General features: G+C 43.0%; 1 protein-coding gene across 7 annotated transcripts in view; it reads left to right on the forward strand.

Annotated features, from left to right (window-relative positions):
• TNIK (TRAF2 and NCK interacting kinase) overlaps positions 1-20,310 on the forward strand; it is a 434,420-nt gene that overhangs the window by 380,144 nt on the left and 33,966 nt on the right. For 6 of the 7 annotated variants that reach the window (XM_075340619.1, XM_075340622.1, XM_075340623.1 and 3 more), the window contains 2 exons: positions 14,925-15,103; positions 19,094-19,202. In XM_075340619.1, coding sequence (XP_075196734.1) covers positions 14,925-15,103; positions 19,094-19,202 — 288 coding nt within the window. Of the gene's footprint in view, positions 1-10,446; positions 10,522-14,283; positions 14,293-14,924; positions 15,104-19,093; positions 19,203-20,310 lie in introns of all 7 variants that reach the window. The other variant, XM_075340626.1, reaches the window with a different exon arrangement.

The following is a 20,310-nucleotide window of genomic DNA, read 5'->3' on the forward strand; positions in this document are numbered from 1 at the left end:
AATATCTTTTTTAATCCGCTTTAATAAAGAAATTAATTTGTTTTAACTCCTATTATTTGCATTAATCTTTTCCACCATTCTGATCCACTCACTGGTTTGGATGCATTATTCATAATGAAGTGTCATGCTCTTTCATTTTGGACTTTGTTGTTGATGATGTATTCTGTTGCTGTTTTCTAACAGATTGTAGTACTAAATTCATACATATTATGGATTTCAAAGCCAAAGAAACCTTTTGGCGAACAAAAGCCTTAGATCTTATTAAACAGGGAACTGCTCATGTTTCATGCATCAGCACTGCTCTTTACAGCAGAGATACTGATTTTCTTTAGCGCTCCTAATTGGGAGACCCAGACAATTGGGTGTATAGCTACTGCCTCCGGAGGCCACACAAAGCATTACACTTAAAAGTGTAAGGCCCCTCCCCTTCTGCCTATACACCCCCCGTGGGATCACAGGCTCCTCAGTTTTTCAAGCTTTGTGCGAAGGAGGTCAGACATCCACGCATAGCTCCACTGTTTAGTCAGCAGCAGCTGCTGACTATGTCGGATGGAAGAAAAGAGGACCCATACTAGGGTCCCCAGCATGCTCCCTTCTCACCCCACTTTTGTCGGCGGTGTTTGTTAAGGTTGAGGTACCCATTGCGGGTACGGAGGCTGGAGCCCACATGCTGCATCCTTCCCCATCCCCCTTAGGGCTCTGGGTGAAGTGGGATTTTACCGGTCTCCAGGCACAAGGGACCGTGCTCCATCCACAGTCCCTGGGGAATCTGCTGGATATGGAGCGGAGTATCGTCAGGGACAGGCCCTGCTACGTCAAGGTACTCTGTGTCCCCGTACAGACCGCGCGCACACTGCAGCATTGCTGGGTGTGTTAGTGCGCCGGGGACAACAGCGCTGCGCGCTTGTGCCACACCTTCACAGCTTGCTGAGAGAGTTATTGTGTTGGGAACTGCCGCGCCGGCCGCTGCTGGCAGTTTACACTGCGGCGCGGCTGGCACTTGTGGTGCGCCGGGGACTTCCGCGCTGGCCGTGCATATTTGACGGCCGCGCTTATTACTAGAGTCCCCGGCTTTTGCGGCCTAGTTTCGTTTCGTTCCCGCCCCCAGGCCTGCCAGTCAGGGGAAGGGCGGGACGCGGTACAGAACGTCAGCGCCGAGGGCTGGAGTCTGCTTTACATACTCCAGCCCTCACATTGAGCACAGTGGGACGCCAGTTTCCCGCACTTTGTCTGAGGCACGCCCACGGTCCGCCCCTCTTCACAGAACGCCGGCGGCCATTCCTGAATGCAGTCTGAGCTGGAGAGGGGAGACAAGTTCTGGGAGACCCAGGCACGGGATTCTGGCCACCACACACCCGCTTTTAGCGGGCGGTAAGCGGCACCTCCGGTGCTGACCCCACTAGTGCCGAAGTGTACAATTGTATTTTTATGCTTGCATGCTATACATTGCACTAAACGGTCGCTGGTGATTCTTGGCTATATACCCTCCTAGATTGCTCAGTGGAGACTACGGCATGTCGTCCGCAAAAAACAAGGGTGCCAAGGCACAGGCTTTCTATGCTGCTTGTACCGCTTGTGAGGCTGTTCTACCGGCAGGTTCCACTGACCCCCATTGTGTGCAGTGCTCGGCCCCTGTGCCACTTGCTCGGCCGGGGCCCCTGCTGGAGGTGTCCCAGGGAGAACCACCTGTGAATACTGTCCAGGTGACGGGGACGGAGTTTGCAATCTTTGCTGATAGATTGTCTGTGACTATGACTAAGATTCTAGAAACTTTGCAGTCTAGACCAGAATCTCAGACCATGGGCACTGTTGATTCATTGCTCCCTGGTCCCCCTCAGTTGGAACAGCTCCGGGCTCCGGGGGTGTCCCATGCATCCCAGGGTGACGGCTCTGACACGGACGACAGTCCCAGACAGCCTAAGCGAGCTCGCTATGAGCGGCCCTCGACTTCATCACACTGGTCAGGGTCCCAGCAGGAGGATTTTCTGTGTGATGAGGCGGAGGTAGCTGATCAGGATTCTGATCCTGAGACCGCTCTCAATCTGGATACACCTGATGGTGACGCCATAGTGAATGATCTTATCGCGTCCATCAATAAAATGTTGGATATTTCTCCCCCAGCTCCTCCAGTGGAGGAGTCAGCTTCACAGCAGGAGAAATTCCATTTCAGGTATCCCAAGCGTAAATTAAGTACTTTTCTGGACCACTCTGACTTTAGAGAGTCAATCCAGAAACACCACGCTTATCCAGATAAGCGTTTCTCCAAACGGCTTAAGGATACACGTTATCCCTTTCCTCCTGACGTGATCAAGAGCTGGACCCAGTGTCCCAAGGTGGATCCCCCAATCTCCAGGCTTGCGGCTAGATCCATAGTTGCAGTGGAGGATGGGGCTGCACTTAAAGATGCCACTGACAGACAGATGGAGCTCTGGTTGAAATCCATCTATGAAGCTATCGGCGCGTCGTTTGCTCCTGCATTCGCAGCCGTATGGGCACTCCAAGCTATTTCAGCTGGTCTTACACAGATTGACACGGTCACACGTACATCTGTTCCGCATGTGGCATCCTTAACCTCTCAAATGTCTGCATTTGCGTCTTACGCGATTAATGCGGTTCTGGACTCTACGAGCCGTACGGCAGTGGCATCCGCCAACTCCGTGGTTTTACGCAGAGCCTTGTGGTTAAGGGAATGGAAAGCAGATTCTGCGTCCAAAAAGTGCTTAACCAGTTTGCCAGTTTCTGGTGACCGACTGTTTGGTGAGCGTTTGGATGAAATCATTAAACAGTCCAAGGGTAAGGATTCATCCTTACCTCAGCCCAGACAAAACAAACCCCAACAGAGGAGGGGACAGTCGGGGTTTCGGTCCTTTCGAGGCTCGGGCAGGTCCCAATTCTCCTCGTCCAAAAGGACTCAAAAGGATCAGAGGAGTTCAGATTCTTGGCGGGCTCAGTCACGCCCAAAAAAGACAGCCGGAAGACCCGCTACCAAGGCGGCTTCCTCATGACTTTCGGCCTCCTCTCTCCGCATCCTCGGTCGGTGGCAGGCTCTCCCGCTTTGGCGACATTTGGCTGCCACAGGTCCAAGACCGTTGGGTGAGAGACATTCTGTCCCACGGATACAGGATAGAGTTCAGTTCTCGTCCTCCAACTCGATTCTTCAGAACGTCTCCGCATCCCGACCGAGCCGATGCTCTTCTGCAGGCGGTGTGCACTCTAAAGGCGGAAGGAGTGGTGATCCCTGTTCCTCTTCTAGAGCAAGGTCACGGTTTTTACTCCAATTTGTTTGTGGTACCAAAAAAGGACGGGTCTTTTCGTCCCGTTCTGGACCTAAAACTTCTCAACAAACACGTGAGAACCAGACGGTTCCGGATGGAATCCCTCCGCTCCGTCATCGCCGCAATGTCTCAAGGAGATTTCCTAGCATCAATAGACATCAAGGATGCTTATCTCCACGTACCGATTGCTCCAGAGCATCAGCGTTTTCTACGCTTCGTTATAGGAGACGAACACCTTCAGTTCGTAGCCCTGCCTTTTGGTCTGGCAACAGCCCCACGGGTCTTCACCAAAGTCATGGCAGCTGTAGTTGCAGTCCTGCACTCTCAGGGACACTCTGTGATCCCTTACTTAGACGATCTGCTTGTCAAGGCGCCTTCTCAAGAGGCATGCCAGCACAGCCTGAACGTGGCGCTGGAGACCCTCCAGGGTTTCGGGTGGATCATCAACTTTTCCAAGTCAAATCTAACCCCGACCCAGTCGATAACATATCTTGGCATGGAGTTTCATACTCTCTCAGCGATAGTGAAGCTTCCGCTTGTCAAACAGCGTTCACTACAGACAGGGGTGCAATCTCTCCTTCAAGGCCAGTCACACCCCTTGAGACGCCTCATGCACTTCCTAGGGAAGATGGTTGCAGCAATAGAGGCAGTCCCCTTCGCGCAGTTTCATCTGCGTCCACTGCAATGGGACATTCTCCGCCAATGGGACGGGAAGTCGAAGTCCCTCCACAGGAACGTCTCCCTTTCTCAGGCGGCCAAGGATTCTCTTCGATGGTGGCTGCTTCCCACCTCATTGTCGAAAGGGAAATCCTTCCTACCCCCATCCTGGGCGGTGGTGACGACAGATGCGAGTCTGTCAGGGTGGGGAGCAGTTTTTCTCCACCACAGGGCTCAAGGTACGTGGACTCAGCAAGAGTCCACCCTTCAGATCAACGTTCTGGAGATCAGAGCAGTGTATCTTGCCCTACAAGCCTTCCAGCAGTGGCTGGAAGGCAAGCAGATCCGTATTCAGTCGGACAACTCCACAGCGGTGGCATACATCAACCACCAAGGAGGAACTCGCAGTCGGCAAGCCTTCCAGGAAGTCCGGCGGATTCTGACGTGGGTGGAAGACACGGCTTCCACCATATCCGCAGTTCACATCCCAGGCGTGGACAACTGGGAAGCAGACTTCCTCAGTCGCCAGGGTATGGACGCAGGGGAATGGTCTCTTCACCCAGACGTGTTTCAGGAGATCTGTCGCCGCTGGGGGATGCCGGACGTCGACCTAATGGCGTCTCGGCACAACAACAAGGTCCCAGTTTTCATGGCACGGTCTCACGATCACCGAGCTCTGGCGGCAGACGCCTTAGTTCAAGATTGGTCGCAGTTCCGGCTTCCTTATGTGTTTCCACCTCTGGCTCTGTTGCCCAGAGTGCTGCGCAAGATCAGGTCCGACTGCCGCCGCGCCATCCTCGTCGCTCCAGACTGGCCAAGGAGGTCGTGGTACCCGGATCTGTGGCACCTCGCGGTAGGCCAACCGTGGGCACTACCAGACCGACCAGACTTGCTGTCTCAAGGGCCGTTTTTCCATCAGAATTCTGCGGCCCTGAACCTGACTGTGTGGCCATTGAGTCCTGGATCCTAGCGTGTTCAGGATTGTCTCAAGAGGTCATTGCCACCATGAGACAGGCTAGAAAACCTACCTCCGCCAAGATATACCACAGGACGTGGAAAATATTCTTATCTTGGTGCTCTGCTCAGGGAGTTTCTCCCTGGCCATTTGCATTGCCTACTTTTCTTTCCTTCCTGCAATCCGGTTTGGAAAAAGGTTTGTCGCTCAGCTCCCTCAAGGGACAAGTCTCAGCGCTATCTGTATTTTTTCAGAAGCGCCTAGCACGCCTTCCTCAGGTACGCACGTTCCTGCAAGGGGTCTGTCATATCGTCCCTCCTTACAAGCGGCCGTTAGAGCCCTGGGATCTGAACAGGGTTCTAATTGCTCTCCAGAAGCCGCCTTTCGAGCCTATGAGGGATGTTTCCCTTTCTCGCCTTTCACAGAAAGTGACTTTTCTTGTGGCGGTCACCTCTCTTCGGAGAGTGTCCGAGCTAGCAGCGCTGTCATGCAAATCTCCCTTCCTGGTGATTCACCAGGACAAGGTGGTTCTGCGCCCGATTCCGGAGTTTCTCCCTAAGGTGGTATCCCCGTTTCATCTCAATCAGGATATCTCCTTGCCTTCTTTGTGCCCTCATCCAGTTCATGAATGTGAAAAGGATTTGCATTTGTTGGATCTGGTGAGAGCGCTCAGGATCTACATTTCCCGCACGGCGCCCCTGCGCCGCTCGGATGCACTCTTTGTCCTTGTCGCTGGTCAGCGCAAAGGGTCGCAAGCTTCCAAATCCACCCTGGCTCGGTGGATCAAGGAACCAATTCTTGAAGCCTACCGTTCTGCTGGGCTTCCGGTTCCCTCAGGGCTGAAGGCCCATTCTACCAGAGCCGTGGGTGCGTCCTGGGCATTACGGCACCAGGCTACGGCTCAGCAGGTGTGCCAGGCGGCTACCTGGTCGAGTCTGCACACTTTTACCAAACACTATCAGGTGCATACCTACGCTTCGGCGGACGCCAGCCTAGGTAGACAAGTCCTTCAGGCGGCGGCTGCCCACCTGTAGGGAAGGGCTGTTTTTACGGTCCTATCACGAGGGGTTATTATACCCACCCAGGGACTGCTTTTGGACGTCCCAATTGTCTGGGTCTCCCAATTAGGAGCGCTAAAGAAGAAGGGAATTTTGTTTACTTACCGTAAATTCCTTTTCTTCTAGCTCCAATTGGGAGACCCAGCACCCGCCCTGTTTGCTTAGGGATTTTTGTTTTTTCGGGTACACATGTTGTTTCATGTTGAATGGTTTCGGTTCTCCGATGTTCCTTCGGATTGAATTTGTTCTTAAACCAGTTATTGGCTTTCCTCCTTCTTGCTTTTGCACTAAAACTGAGGAGCCCGTGATCCCACGGGGGGTGTATAGGCAGAAGGGGAGGGGCCTTACACTTTTAAGTGTAATGCTTTGTGTGGCCTCCGGAGGCAGTAGCTATACACCCAATTGTCTGGGTCTCCCAATTGGAGCTAGAAGAAAAGGAATTTACGGTAAGTAAACAAAATTCCCTTCTTTAGAGCTGCGTGGACCCGATGAAGTTCGGTTTTGGCAGATTTAGCAGGCCTTTAGATAAAGTTCTGTCCTGGATTTGACCTGAACCTCCACTGATTGTGGGTGGAGACCCGAACTGTTTATGGCTGGTTGTTTGGGCAGAACACTTCCAGGGGTGGCAGGGCAGTGTTTTTTTTTTCTCTTCATTTTTGTGCACTCTACATCCAAAAACGCTGGGGGGTTTTCCCACGCAGTACAAGCCACTCAAACACTGCAAGCAGCTCGCATTGGGCATACACGAGCACAACGTTGTTTGATTGAGTGGTTAGCAAGTGTAAAACACCTGAACTTCAAGCTCGAAGACTGATTTTTTTTTTTTGTTTGTGGTGACCCACGATAATGTCATGGGGCCGCCAGTGGGTGCAGGGAATGACATGCTCCTCGCCAGCAAAAGTTAAATCCCGCTATCAGAGATTGACAATGGGATTAAACTGGTGGCTATTAGAGGCATAAGGTCGGCTGATCAGATCAGCCGACATGCAGGGACGGGTGTGGGTTCAGCATGCGAGCCCACATCAAAGGCTAGAACGTGACCTTGGATGTTCCAGTACATCCAAGGTCATGAAGGGGTTAAGGACAGCACAAAGGTTTTTTTTAGGCATGGAATTAACAATTTGTTGACATATTGCAGGATATATCTTTTTTCATTTTTCAAGAACGACCTCCTTAAGGCCCTAGATGCTGGATGAAGGGTGATGCTCAACTTTTCCATTCAGAACCCCCTTTCCCACAGGTGTTCGGTTCAGATCAAGAGACATACTCTGCCACTGAATCACTTTCGCCCCGTTTGTCTTCAGATATGCAAAACATGTGTTTTGGATTATTGTCATGCTGGAAAAGTGCACATCTACCAAGTATGATGTGAATTCATGAAAATGTCAGCACAGTGCAGCACCTTGACATGAGGAGCATATATGCAGCCCCACATCAGGACACTGCCACCACCATGTTTCACTGTAGGCAGCATGCATTTTCCATAAATTCATTTAATTAGAGTAAAATTGAAGATTTTGTAATGAGTTATATTATTAACCTTGCTTTTATGGGATAAAAAAGTGTAAAAAAAATAGCCATTCTTTACTCATAAAGCCATTCATTGACCAGTATGTGACGTTTCCACAGCTTCTTCATGTTGGTGCTTGTTTTCTACTAGTTTATCAGTATGAGATGCCAAGATCGTTTCCTCCGCTGCGCTTGTGATCAGGCCCTTGGATTCTGCATCTAGGGTTGCCACCTGTTCTTTTTCTATCGAAACTATATACTTTAGCATTCCCTGTATTTCCTCCTATCCCAAGAATACATGACAATCATGGCATTTTTCTGCATTTATGGAACTTTCTAAATAATAGAAATAAAATGAAAAAAAAAATATATAATACAGTGTGTATATATATATATATATATATATATATATATATATATATATATATATATATAATGTATGCGTGTATATATATATATATATATATATATATATTATACACATATATATTATACACATATATATATTATACACACACAAATCTTGTATTACCTCTAAGAAAGGTGGCAACTTTAGATATATCACAACCAGAGTGACGACGGTTTAGGAGAGGGCTGACATCTAGAAATTGAAGCGCTGTTCACGCTAGTTTTATCACTTCTATTTTCTAGGATCCAAGCCAAATGACAGAACTGTCCTGATCCATTTAGTCGATTACACATAGTGCATGAACATCTGTTTGTTTTGTTTCCTTTTTAAACCAATGTTAACTGATAATGTGCTCATTGGGTTCATTGGCAAGAAAAGTATAGCATTCTCCGTTATTCTGTCCTTCTAAAAGCATCGGAAACCTGATGATAACTGATGAAAAAGTAATACAAGTGTGAACAAATCATAGAAAAATCACCTTTAGAGCTCATTCAGGGATGCGTTCTTTCTACGTATGAGAAAAACGGACCGATTTTCTGGGATCAGACTATGATCAGGGTGTGGTTTGAGAGTTTACAACTTTTCTCGTATGTGGGGAGAAAAATTTTTTTTTGACAGTCCTTAAAAATTAGATAGCACTCCGATGTCATCAGATAAGTCTGAATTTTTTCATGGACACGTAGACTTTGCATTTTTTTATTCGACCCTTTGATAAAAATTAGACAAGTCTCCGCTATTTTCCATTAACTACTCTGTCCGCTAAGTATCACAGACATGCGAATACCCAATGGGCTATTCCAGGTACAAGTGCTATCCATGAAAAGCACATATGGCACTAGTATGAGGATATCTGACATGAAAACCTTGCCGTCATGGATGAGAAACTGTGGAAAGAAAAGCGCAATAGGGTCTTACCCCAAAAAGGGAGGAAGATATGTAATAAAAACACACTCACCTATAATGGTTGTGCCAGTCACAACCACTATACAGGCATAAATAAGATCCAGGTCCAGGCAGCAGTCCCAAAGTTAGCTGATAACAGAGAGTGATAGAAGAAGGGTCTTATTTCCGCGCCAAGTACTCAATGGATCCAGGAAGAGAGTAATGCTTCTTTAATAACATGCACAAGTCTACGCGTTTCTGGAGACACAGCTCCCTTCATCAGGACATTGGCAAGAGAACTTCAAATCTGGTTTCAAGTGAGATGGTGAAGTATAAAAGCATGCAATGATGTCATAGGAAACACCCATCCTGAAAAAAAACTTTGAAAGCGGGCGGGATCCTGATCATTCTAGAAATCTGTATGTTCCAACAGTTCCCTGAATATTGAATTATGATCAAAAACTGTTATATACACTTCTACTAACATACAGTAAATATGTACAATAATCCTGACAAAAGAAAAAACAAAATAGATATATAATAGATATACTGAACGACATACCCCTAAGTCACATAATGTCGAAGAGGGAAAATGGCTAATTGGGCACAATTTGGCCATTTTTACGTTTATGGGGTGTACTCACTTTTTTGCCAGCGGTTTACACATTAATGCCTGTGTCTTATTTAGGGGTGTACTCACTTTTGTGATATACTGTAATACCTATTCAAATTAATGCGTGAACTATGGTCATTCATAAGGAAATAAATTCTCCGTAACCTTTGTTTCGTCTAGACAATAGAAGCTGTGAGGCTCCACTCTCTCTTTTTGATTGTAGGGAATTTGAAAATTTTTTTTTGGTTGTTTTTTTTAAATTGTACAACTTCCCCCTGTGAAACTATAGGGTATAATATTTTAAATTTAGCAAAGTGTACAACAGGGTCTGTCTTCCGCTAGTGTAGTGGTCATCCATACGTGATATGGCTTATTGTATGTGCGTATAACATGGACATTGTGCATGGGTGCTTGTGGGGTCAGTGCATGAGTGAGGATGGAAATTAAAGAGCAGTCAGTGTTTTTAATAAAATAATTCTGGATCCTCTTTTCTTAGAACTGTGCATTGTACTACTCTCTTGTTATTCCTATAAAAACAGTGACTTGACAATTTGATGTTACCAGCTACCACACAGTCCTAGGAAAAAATCGGACAAGTGCATTGCCTCATGAATACTATTGATCCAAGTGCGATCCGATGTTTTGCCGAATAGCACTCGGGCCAAAAATATGGTTATCTGCACGAGCCCAGTGTATGTCACACCCCACTTGATAAGAAAATTCTAACATCCAGCTGGCAGTTTGTGCCTATATTTCCAAGAGGAATAACCAAGCTCTAAGAAAAGATGTTCCGGTATGATTGTTTCCTGGGGAGCACCAGTCCTCTTTAACCCCGAGTGTTACTGTATTCGGGTGTCCACTCTTTACAAATGCTTTGACTTGCTGCATTCATTTCCAGTCTGCTCGTCATCGCTTGTCTGTGGATTTTTATGTGAATGCTTCAGTTCTAGTGAAATACAAAAAAACCAACACATCTCTAACTGATTGCACATTTGGGGCTTATCATGGTCAGGATCCAGGGACATATCATGAGTGGATCCCAAGTTTTTTATTGTCCTTTCCTTTCACACTTGATACCTTTTCTACAGGCTGTTATCTCACAGGCATTGCCCGCGGATGATGGAAAGGTCATGCCGCGGAGAGTGAAAACTAAAAACAAAACGGTAAGAAAATCCTTCTTGCCTCTTTTATTACACAGTCCTTCACACTGAATTTAATTTTCTCTAGTCATGACTTTTACTTTAAAACTAATTTCATCTAAAAAAAACCAAAAACCTTTTCTATCCGTTTAATCAGTCATAGTAATAAGACTTAGATACTGTTGCAAGCACAGTATCTTAGTACTGATTGCTGGTTAGTATATGGGCACCTCCTGCTCGATTTATTAGAATGTTCAGTGGTACAGTCATATTTAAAGGGAGCCTGTCAGGTCCCCTCTGCCCTCCACCCCAGCTGCATTCATACCTGTATGCCCAAATTCCCTGCCTTACCAGCCCTGTATAATGCTATTGATTAATATGAATGTTAAAAAAAACTTATAAACATTGCTGTCAATAATGCTAATTAAGGTATTGACTAATAGAAGGGGCGTTAGTTCCACAGACTAGTCAGCCTTTTCTTTGTGTTATCACACCCCCGTGGGCGTGATGTCATAATTTTCACGAGCTCGTGACATCGCCAGCTCCTGCAAATCTTACACATGCATTCGATTAATTTTGCACTCGTCAGTACTCCTTTGAAACCGGGTATATGCTTTCCAGCTACATTAGGTGCACTGCGCATGACCGAAGACGTGTAAAAATGCCTAACAGTACCTCAGCCTCATCCCCTCCTCCTTTTTGCCTCCTCCCCCCAAAATAATAGTAACAATAAGTTCCACTGCGTCTGTAGGCTTTCTGTTCAATGTGCACACTGCAGACCTTTCCACTATATAGCTGTATGTACTCTTATTTAAAGAAGCAGCAGTGTTTTAGTCTCTCCCCCTCCCTCCGAAAAGTGGTTACAATTTGCAAAGTTTAGCTAATTCTCCTTTTAATATGTACTATGGTCATAAATTGCATCATTAATTCTAAATCTGTAATTTCTATTTTTTCAATTGACTATGGAGATCCCGGTGATGTGTATGCGCTAGCCTCAATCGGGTGTCTTTAGCACTTTGTGTAATGGCTGAGAATGGAGCAATTTTCTGACTGCCCAAGGCATTCGAATTAATAGACCTGTAACTGGCTCTGTGCAGGGTTTTCTTATCACTTTAGGATTTCATTAACATGTTAATGAACAGTAATGTAATTTATTACTGCTGAAGGTAATTGCTCTCCCTTATTTAAAAAAACACAGAAAAAAAAAGCCCAAAACAACATTTGGAGCTATTTTTACTCATTTGAGATAGATAAACTTAATGTAAATGAGTTTTTTAGAAGCTAAATAAAGCTTCTTCTCTTAATACGAACGGTCGTCTACGCAATTTGTGTTTATACCAGTTTAACTCCAGAGGAGTCTTTATGCCCACTGAGACAAAATAACACGCTTGAGTTTTGCCTCCAGACATTCTTCTAATTTACTCATCTAAAGCTGTAAATAATATGTATTGTAATATAATACCCATACTTTCTGGAATATTTTTAGCATTTTTATCCTGTGGAGTATTTAACCGTCATTTAGCCATTTACATTTATATATTTTGTACATGCAACACAAACCATTCTGAATATATATTTTTATAAATTTTAAAAAACATTCAGAAAAGAATTTGGCTGAAAGTCCCCCCCCCCCATACACACGGGCATGCGCACACCTACCTACTCACTCGTGTTTTCAATGGGAAGATTGGAGGAGAGGAGAAAGCTGCTGCCAGACAAGTCTGGCTCCTGCTCATCCCCCAGAGAACAAAAGGATCGGATGTTTGAATTCAAACTGACCAATTCAACATTTTTGGGCAAAAGGTGAGAGGCCCCATAAAGGTTCGATGATTGGCTGCTAATGCCGATATGAGGACTTAATCTAGTGTACATTGATGGCTATAATTTTGCAGTCCAACCAAAATATTAAACCTGGAGGCAGTGTCTATGCTTTAGAACCATCATTACATTTTCCAAATAACCTGATCCCCTATATTGTTAGATTAGATCCAATGAATATCTATCTATCTATCTATCCACCTATTTATCCACCTAACTAGTATATATAATAGGTATTGTCATATTAGCTCCAATGAATATCTATCTTTTTATCTACCTATCCACCTTTCTAATATGTATAATAGATATTGTCAGATTAGAGCCAATGAATATCTATCTAATATATACAGTATATATGTATTGTCATATTAGATCCAATGAATATCTATCCATCAATCCATCCACCTATATGTATATATATATATATATATATATATATATATGTATATATATATATATGTATATATATATATATATTGTCAGATTAGAGCCAATGAATATCTATCTATCCACCTAACTAGTATATATAATAGGTATTGTCATATTAGATCCAATGAATATCTATCTTTTTATCTATCTATCCACCTTTCTAATATATACAATAGATATTGTCAGATTAGATCCAATGAATATCTATCCACCTATCTAATATATATGTTACAGGCAATGTATGAAAACCCAACATTCTATAGAATACCTATGCAATGTATACAATCCCTGTCGTTTTCAGGCAAGGTATGAAATATCTGTGTTTTTCTATACTTTTCCTAGGCATTACATAAAATGTCTAGGCACTGTATTATAAAGAATGACAAGAATCGCTCAGGCAAAGTCTGATATAATGCCCAGATTGGAAAAATATTTAGTAGCAAGAAATTGACCATAATAAAATACCAACTTATGGGACCACTCAATGGTGACCCATAAGGATTTGCCTACTCCAAGAACCATAAATGACTGGAGAAACGAGGGAGATGAGGCAACAACCATGTGTGAAAAATTCCATATTACATGTCTGACCTTTTCCTATTGACATTGTAATTATTTATACATGTGATTGGTATGAATAAATATGGAATTTTTCACACATGGTTGTTTCCTCATCTCCTTCGTTTCTCCAGTCATTTATGGAAAAATATTTAGTAACAAACAGTCAAAAAGCTATGAAAGAAGAAATCCTAAATGAACAACAGGATATCTTTACTGGGAAAAACACAAAGAAACAGAAGTCATTCCTGACTATTAGTCTTTAGTAACAAACGGTCAAAAACGTGAAAGAAGAAATGCAAAATGAACATCAGGATATCTTTGCTGGGGAAAAAAAAAGGAATCAGAAGTGTCATTCCTGACACCTACTATTGGACGGACCACCCCTGTAGTATTCTACACTCTGCCTGTTTGTCATTTAGGTATTCTATAGAATGACTAGGAAATGTATGAACATCTGATGTATTTCATACTTTGACTACCCATTTCCGGCATTGAATACTTTGCCTATGTATTTTATAGAATGCCTGTTTTTACACATTGCCGTTAACATATATATATATATATATAATATATAATATATATATATATATATATATATATATATATATATATATATATATATATATATATGTATTGTCAGATGAAGTCCAATGAATATTGACCAACATATATAGTTATACACATGTTTATCTATCTTTTATATATTTGTATGTATATCTATGCGAGATTATATATATATATATAATATGGATGTATAGCGATAGATATATAATTCTCTAGTTACGATCTCTGTCGATTGGTGGATACATCCATATATAATTAGCTATGAGAGGATCTTGCGTGCTAGGAAGAAGCTGTAGATGGTAATGCAAACCTTACGTCCTTTCTGGAAATAGATAAATGTGGTGATTTTAAATACTTTTTTTCTCCTTCAACCCTGATTGAATGCATTGGTGCCGATATTGGTCACAAATATAGGGGGAAATGGTAAGACCGATGCTGTGTTTTGTCTTTTGCATGTTTTCTTCCACAGATACAGCAAATTCATCATCTGCAGAGTTCTCATGCTTTTTCACTGATTCACCTACATTGCTTTATAAGCATGACCTATATACACAGAATATATACTGTACTATCCACGCTGCCTGTGATGTCCTGGTTGGAAAATGATGCTGTCGTACAATCATGGCTTATTCATAGTAAACTGAGAAAAATATTGTTCATATTACAAATAATGAAAACCAATAAAAGGTTAATTTAGTAATTACTACATTGCAACATCTAAAAAAAAAAGGCAACTCCCAGGGCTAGAGATGCAGTAAATGAATTATTTTTCAGCTTACTATGACAGAATATATAGAAACTTCACTAAACTGTATCCATCTGCTCTATGCAATACACATTATATTTTTATAGAAGTCTGTAAAGAAATAAACTGTCTTGTAATGTTACTTCAGCCTTATACATTGTCTTTGTGTCTGATAGCGATGTGTGTGATTTTATTGTCTGGCTGTTTTCTCATTGGTTATGGCAAGGTGTAACGCTCGCTTCCAGGAGATAGCCTCTCCATTCTCACTCTTTATTGATGTGGGGATATAAAAATATGAATCCTTTTTTAGGACTTGACTGCATTAGCAAAGGAGCTGAGAGAACTTCGTATTGAGGAAACCAATCGACCAATCAAGAAAGTGACGGACTATTCTTCATCCAGTGAAGAGTCTGAGAGTAGTGAAGAGGAAGAAGGTGGGAGTGAGAATCAGGATGGCACTGTGCCGGTTAATGACATCCCACGTCTTATGTAAGCACTGTTTCCGTCTACATCCACGTTAATGTACTCTTGTATAAGAGCAGAATGTTCTCTCACTGAAGCAGTTTTTTTTTTTTTTTAAAGCAGAACGATGTATATACTTCAGCATAGGCTATTATTAAAGAATACTGTAATGTTGGTTGTTTGCCATCTTGATAATTTCATCCTGCAATTTACTGGCAGTCAGTGATAGATTACTGACATGGAATGGCTGTTCCCTGATCAGGGTTGCCAACTTGATTTTTTTTTTGGGGGGGAAGCTTTTCAGTTTTATTCAACTTATCATTTTTTTTTCTTATAGCTGTATTGAAAAAACATAATAAATCATTGATTACACTAGGCAGCAAAATTTCAAAAGTTGTCTGGTTCAGAAATCAGATTAGCCATTTTTTAATGATTTTGATGTGCTGAATTCAAATATGACAAGGAAAACTGTTGTTTGGCTCTAGTTTCTATGTAATCGAAGAGTTTGCGTTTTACTGTTAAGTAAATTAATAAATAAAACGTAGTTATTACTTCTACAAATATAAAACTTCAAATGTATTGTCAAACAATTTTATTACATATATTCGGAGGAAACTCAAGTGTATTTAAATCTTTGAACAATTATAATTTTAACTATTAATATACGTTATTGCACAGTACAAAATATGTCCTTAGTCACTGGATACTCGGCTCCTTTTTACTTGTTTCTTGTATTCAAGCATTGGATTATATTTCTGGTATTTGTACAACAGTAGTCTTCAAGCAATGAAGGGTTCCTATTCCCCTGATATCTTTTTTCCATAGTCGCAATTTCCTGGTGAAATCGCTCACCATGCTCGTCACTCACTGCTCCGCAGTTTGGTGCAAAAAAGTCCAGATGCGAATGCAAGAGATAAATCTCTAATGACATGTTGCAGCCAAGATTATCAGGGGAAAATTGTTCTCCTTGCAGAGACCTGACAAACCGTCTGGTGACCAGTGAGGGGTCTTATATCTGCCATGCCCCTCTGGGAAATATTCAAATTATCTCTCCAGGGATGAAGGAGACAAACTCTAGCGCCACCTATTGGAAGTAGCAATCCTAAAATTCAAAAGTGACCCTTTAAACAAGCCTTTTCATATGACTAAGGATTTATGCCAGGTCAGAACCCCAATTTGCAGACACTGTTTTTCGGGGTGATTACCCCTCGTCAGTGCAAAGTATGGGATCTGATCTGGCAGTAAGAGAAGCTTTAGTGCGGTCTCAGGGTAAAACTTTTCTCCTTTGCACTGACGAGGGGCAATCACCCCGAAACACCGTGTCTGCGAATTGGGGATCTGATGTGGCATACATCCTTAGTCGTATGAAAATGCTCATTTAAAGGGCCACTTTTGACTTTTAGGATTGCTACTTCCAATAGGTGACGCTAGAGTTTGTCTCCTTCATCCCTAGAGAGACAGCCAAGGTTATGATACACCTGAAGATGATTTTCCACCAGCTCATTATAGTTGTCTGACTTGGTGTTTCCAAGGAAATTTGTTACCCCTAACTGGAATGCTACCTATGCAGCCTTTTCCTTACCACGCAGTAAACGGTGAAACTCCTCATCTTGCAGAAGCACACGAATCTGAGGACAAATGAAGACTCCTTCCTTTATCTTTGCTTCAATCAAACTTGGAAATTTACAAATTAGATACTTGAATGCTTCTGCATTTTTGTTCATTGCCTTTACGAAGTTCTTCATGAGACCCAAAGTTCATATGCAATGGAGGTAACAGAATTTTTTGTGGTTCGACAAGTGGTGGATGAAGAACCTTTTTAGTCCCCGGCTGCAGTGCATTTCTGAGGGGCCAGTCTCTTGTAAGGTTCCTGTCTTGCTCGACTGTCCCATTCACATAGGAAACAACAGTACTTTGTTTAATCAACCTGGAGACCAAGAACGAGGGCAACCACCTTTAAGCCAGCAAAGAGAAACTGATCCTGATCCTTGTTCTGATCTCCTATTTTGCAACTAAAATTCAGGTTGTCGGCTTTCTTAACCATATGAGTCAAGTTTCGCTTTTGTGACTCAGGTCACCTCACCACAGATACAGCAGAAATGATCTGCTTTATTAATGCAAGTCTGAGGCATCACTGAATAGCTCAATGATGATATCAGTAGACCGGTGAAAATGCTGTGTGACTGCTAGAGGGAAAACATGCGCCTTTTATAGAGTTGTGTGATGCAAGTTTAATTAGGATTGCAACATCTTTCTCTGGCATCTACCATTGGTCATTTAGAGATGATGAAATACTGATGACTCAATTCATTAGTCATTTGGAGATGATGCAATATTGATGATGTAATCCATTAGTCAGTTGGTTGGTGCAAAACTGATGACGCAAGGCTGATGATGTATTCCTTGCCTAGCGTTGTATCAAACGCTGTGAGAAATATCGATGCACCCCTGTATCATAAAAACTAGAGCCAATTTCAAAAGTTAAGCATCATTTTCAGCACCCCAAAATTAGTAAGTCCAACTGTTTTCATGTCTGAACCAATTTTGCTGTTGACTAGTGTTATAAGGGATACATGTCCATGGCCCATAACTTGAAGTGCACACATTAAGCTATAAAATGGTGGTAATTACAACCTTAACAATCTGTTTCTTCAGCTTCGAATAAAATCATAGAAGCATCACTTTTTTTTTATGGACAGGAGGAAAACTTGCCCTTTTATACTGACTGCCCAGAAAGTTCATAACCCTGCAGAGTTTCTCTGGCTCCCAATGTTGTGCAACCTCAGCCTGTAGCCCCTGTCTCCTGCTGGTGATAAGTGTCTTCCTGTGAGGTTTTTATTGTGTTAATCTCCTCCTAAAAATACACTACAGATTCTGCACTTTTAGAAGTAGGCAGGCAATGTGCATCAAGGGTTTGTATCTGCAGCTTAGTGTATGGACTAGTCTACTATATCATTGGTCTATTATATATAGCAAAATTGATTGAGGGAGATTTATGAAAATGGTTTACAGGAATTGTCTATTATATTGGAAAGTATGCACTTGTTGAGCAGGGTAATTCAATTTTGATTTGAAGGAGAGAAAATAGCAACAATCAACTTATTGTCTGCAAGAAAAACTGTTTTTGTTGCACATAGCAAACAGCAGTTTCCATTTTTCAAGCGCAGAATACAAAATAAAAGCTGTCATTCTTTGGTTCATAGAAAGTCAGAGACTGACCTCCTGACAACAGATGAGAGCATGTAATGGACAGGAAACATGGTGGCTATTAAGTGTTTTGTACAGGCTTACCACAAAAGTCTGCAGTCACTCTATGTGATTGCATGCTGGTGAATCCTCACGTCCTGCACAATGCATGCTGAGAGGATTCTCCACTGGCGGTGGCGAGGCAGAGCAGTCATGCTACTGCAAGTATGTGATATTCATACTCCAGGCTATATTTCAATTAGACATGCGTGACCTCGCTCAATTCACTTGTATTGAGTGAGCCGTGCAAATGTAATTGGAAATTTTGGCTGGAAGTTTACATATCATAAACTTGCCATCACTTGACCACTTGGTCTTCCTGCCTCTACCAGAGAATTCTCATAGTGTGCACTGTGCGCAATGTAGAATTCACAAGTTTGCAGTCTCTTACAATGACTGCAGGCTTTTGTGAAAAGCGGGGATAATCCATTTAGCAAATTGCACAGTTAGAATATTGCTTGTTTAGTATATGCAAAACAAAACCATTCCCAGAGTGCTACTTTAATAGTATGGCTATGCCTATAGATAGAAATTGACTATTTTCTATATTGCAAAGATCAAATCTACAAGATAGTAGTGATCAAGTATCTATGCAGTGAAAATTCACCTGATATTTGAAGGTGGTATAAACTATAAAATGTGTGTGTGTGTGTGTGTGTGTGTGTGTGTGTGTGCGCGTGTGTGTGTGTGTGCGCGCGCGTGTTTATACTTGGATCACACACAAAATATTCATCAGTGACTTGACCGGTTTTTGTTTTTTTTTGCATTTAGACCTACTGGAAATAATGAGCCATATAACACAGGAACACAGAATGTTGAAAACTCCCAATCAGAATCATTCAGAAGTAGCTCAAGGGAAGGGACTTTAATGATTCGAGAGGTAAGAAGTTAAATTCTGTTTTATCCTAACTCAGGGGTGCACAACATTTTTTGGTCCAATAGCCATACTGAACCAATCTCAAGAGCCACAAAAAATGTAAATCACAAAGTTTTACCTATACCTTTCAATGTTAAACATGTACAGTACGCAGATGCTGTATGTGTTTTTACAGACCCATAAATTTGTATTGACCCTTGTCATCCATGGTACTTGAAAAAAACGACATCTCTTCGTGTGTTTTGCACAAAAAAAACAGAGGCCTGTGAATAGCACCATAGATTATAAGAGGTCTGTGAAAAAACGGATTCACCATGAACGTCTGAAGAGGCCTAGTGATTATTATCAAGGTTAAGTACACCTGTATCATTAAGGTCCAGTCACACTAAGCAACTTACCAGCGATCCCAACAACGATAGGGATCGCTGGTAAGTTGCTAGGAGGTTGCTGGTGAGCTGTCACACTGCGACGCTCCAGCGATCCCACCAGCAACCTGACCTGGCAGGGATCGCTGGAGCGTGGCTACACGAGTTGCTGGTGAGCTCACCAGCAACCAGTGACCAGCCCCCAGTCTCCTAGTTACAGCACACATCAGGTTAATTAACCCGATGTGTGCTGCAGCTAAATGTGCACAGAGCAGGGAGCAGCGCACACTGAGCGCTGGCTCCTTGCTCTCCTAGTTACAGCACACATCGGGTTAATTGCCTGATGTGTGCTGCAGCTATCTGTGCACAGAGCAGGAGCCGGCAGCACAGGCAGTGAGAGCGGAGGAGGCTGGTATCAAAGGTAAATATCGGGTAACCAAGGACAGGGCTTCTTGGTTACCCGATGTTTACATTAGTTACCAGCGTCCGCAGAAGCTGGCTCCCTGCTCACTGCACATTAGTTGTTGCTGTCTCGCTGTCACACACAGCGATCTGTGCTTCACAGCGGGAGAGCAACCACTAAAAAATGGCCCAGGACATTCAGCAACAACCAACGACCTCACAGCAGGGGCCAGGTTGTTGCTGGATGTCACACACAGCAACATCGCTAGCAACATCACAAAAGTTGTTCGTTACCAGCGATGTTGCTAGCGATGTTGCTTAGTGTGACGGGGCCTTTAGGTCTG

This window comes from Anomaloglossus baeobatrachus, chromosome 3 (assembly GCF_048569485.1).
Source record: "Anomaloglossus baeobatrachus isolate aAnoBae1 chromosome 3, aAnoBae1.hap1, whole genome shotgun sequence".
In the NCBI taxonomy this organism is placed as follows: Eukaryota; Metazoa; Chordata; class Amphibia; order Anura; family Aromobatidae; genus Anomaloglossus; species Anomaloglossus baeobatrachus.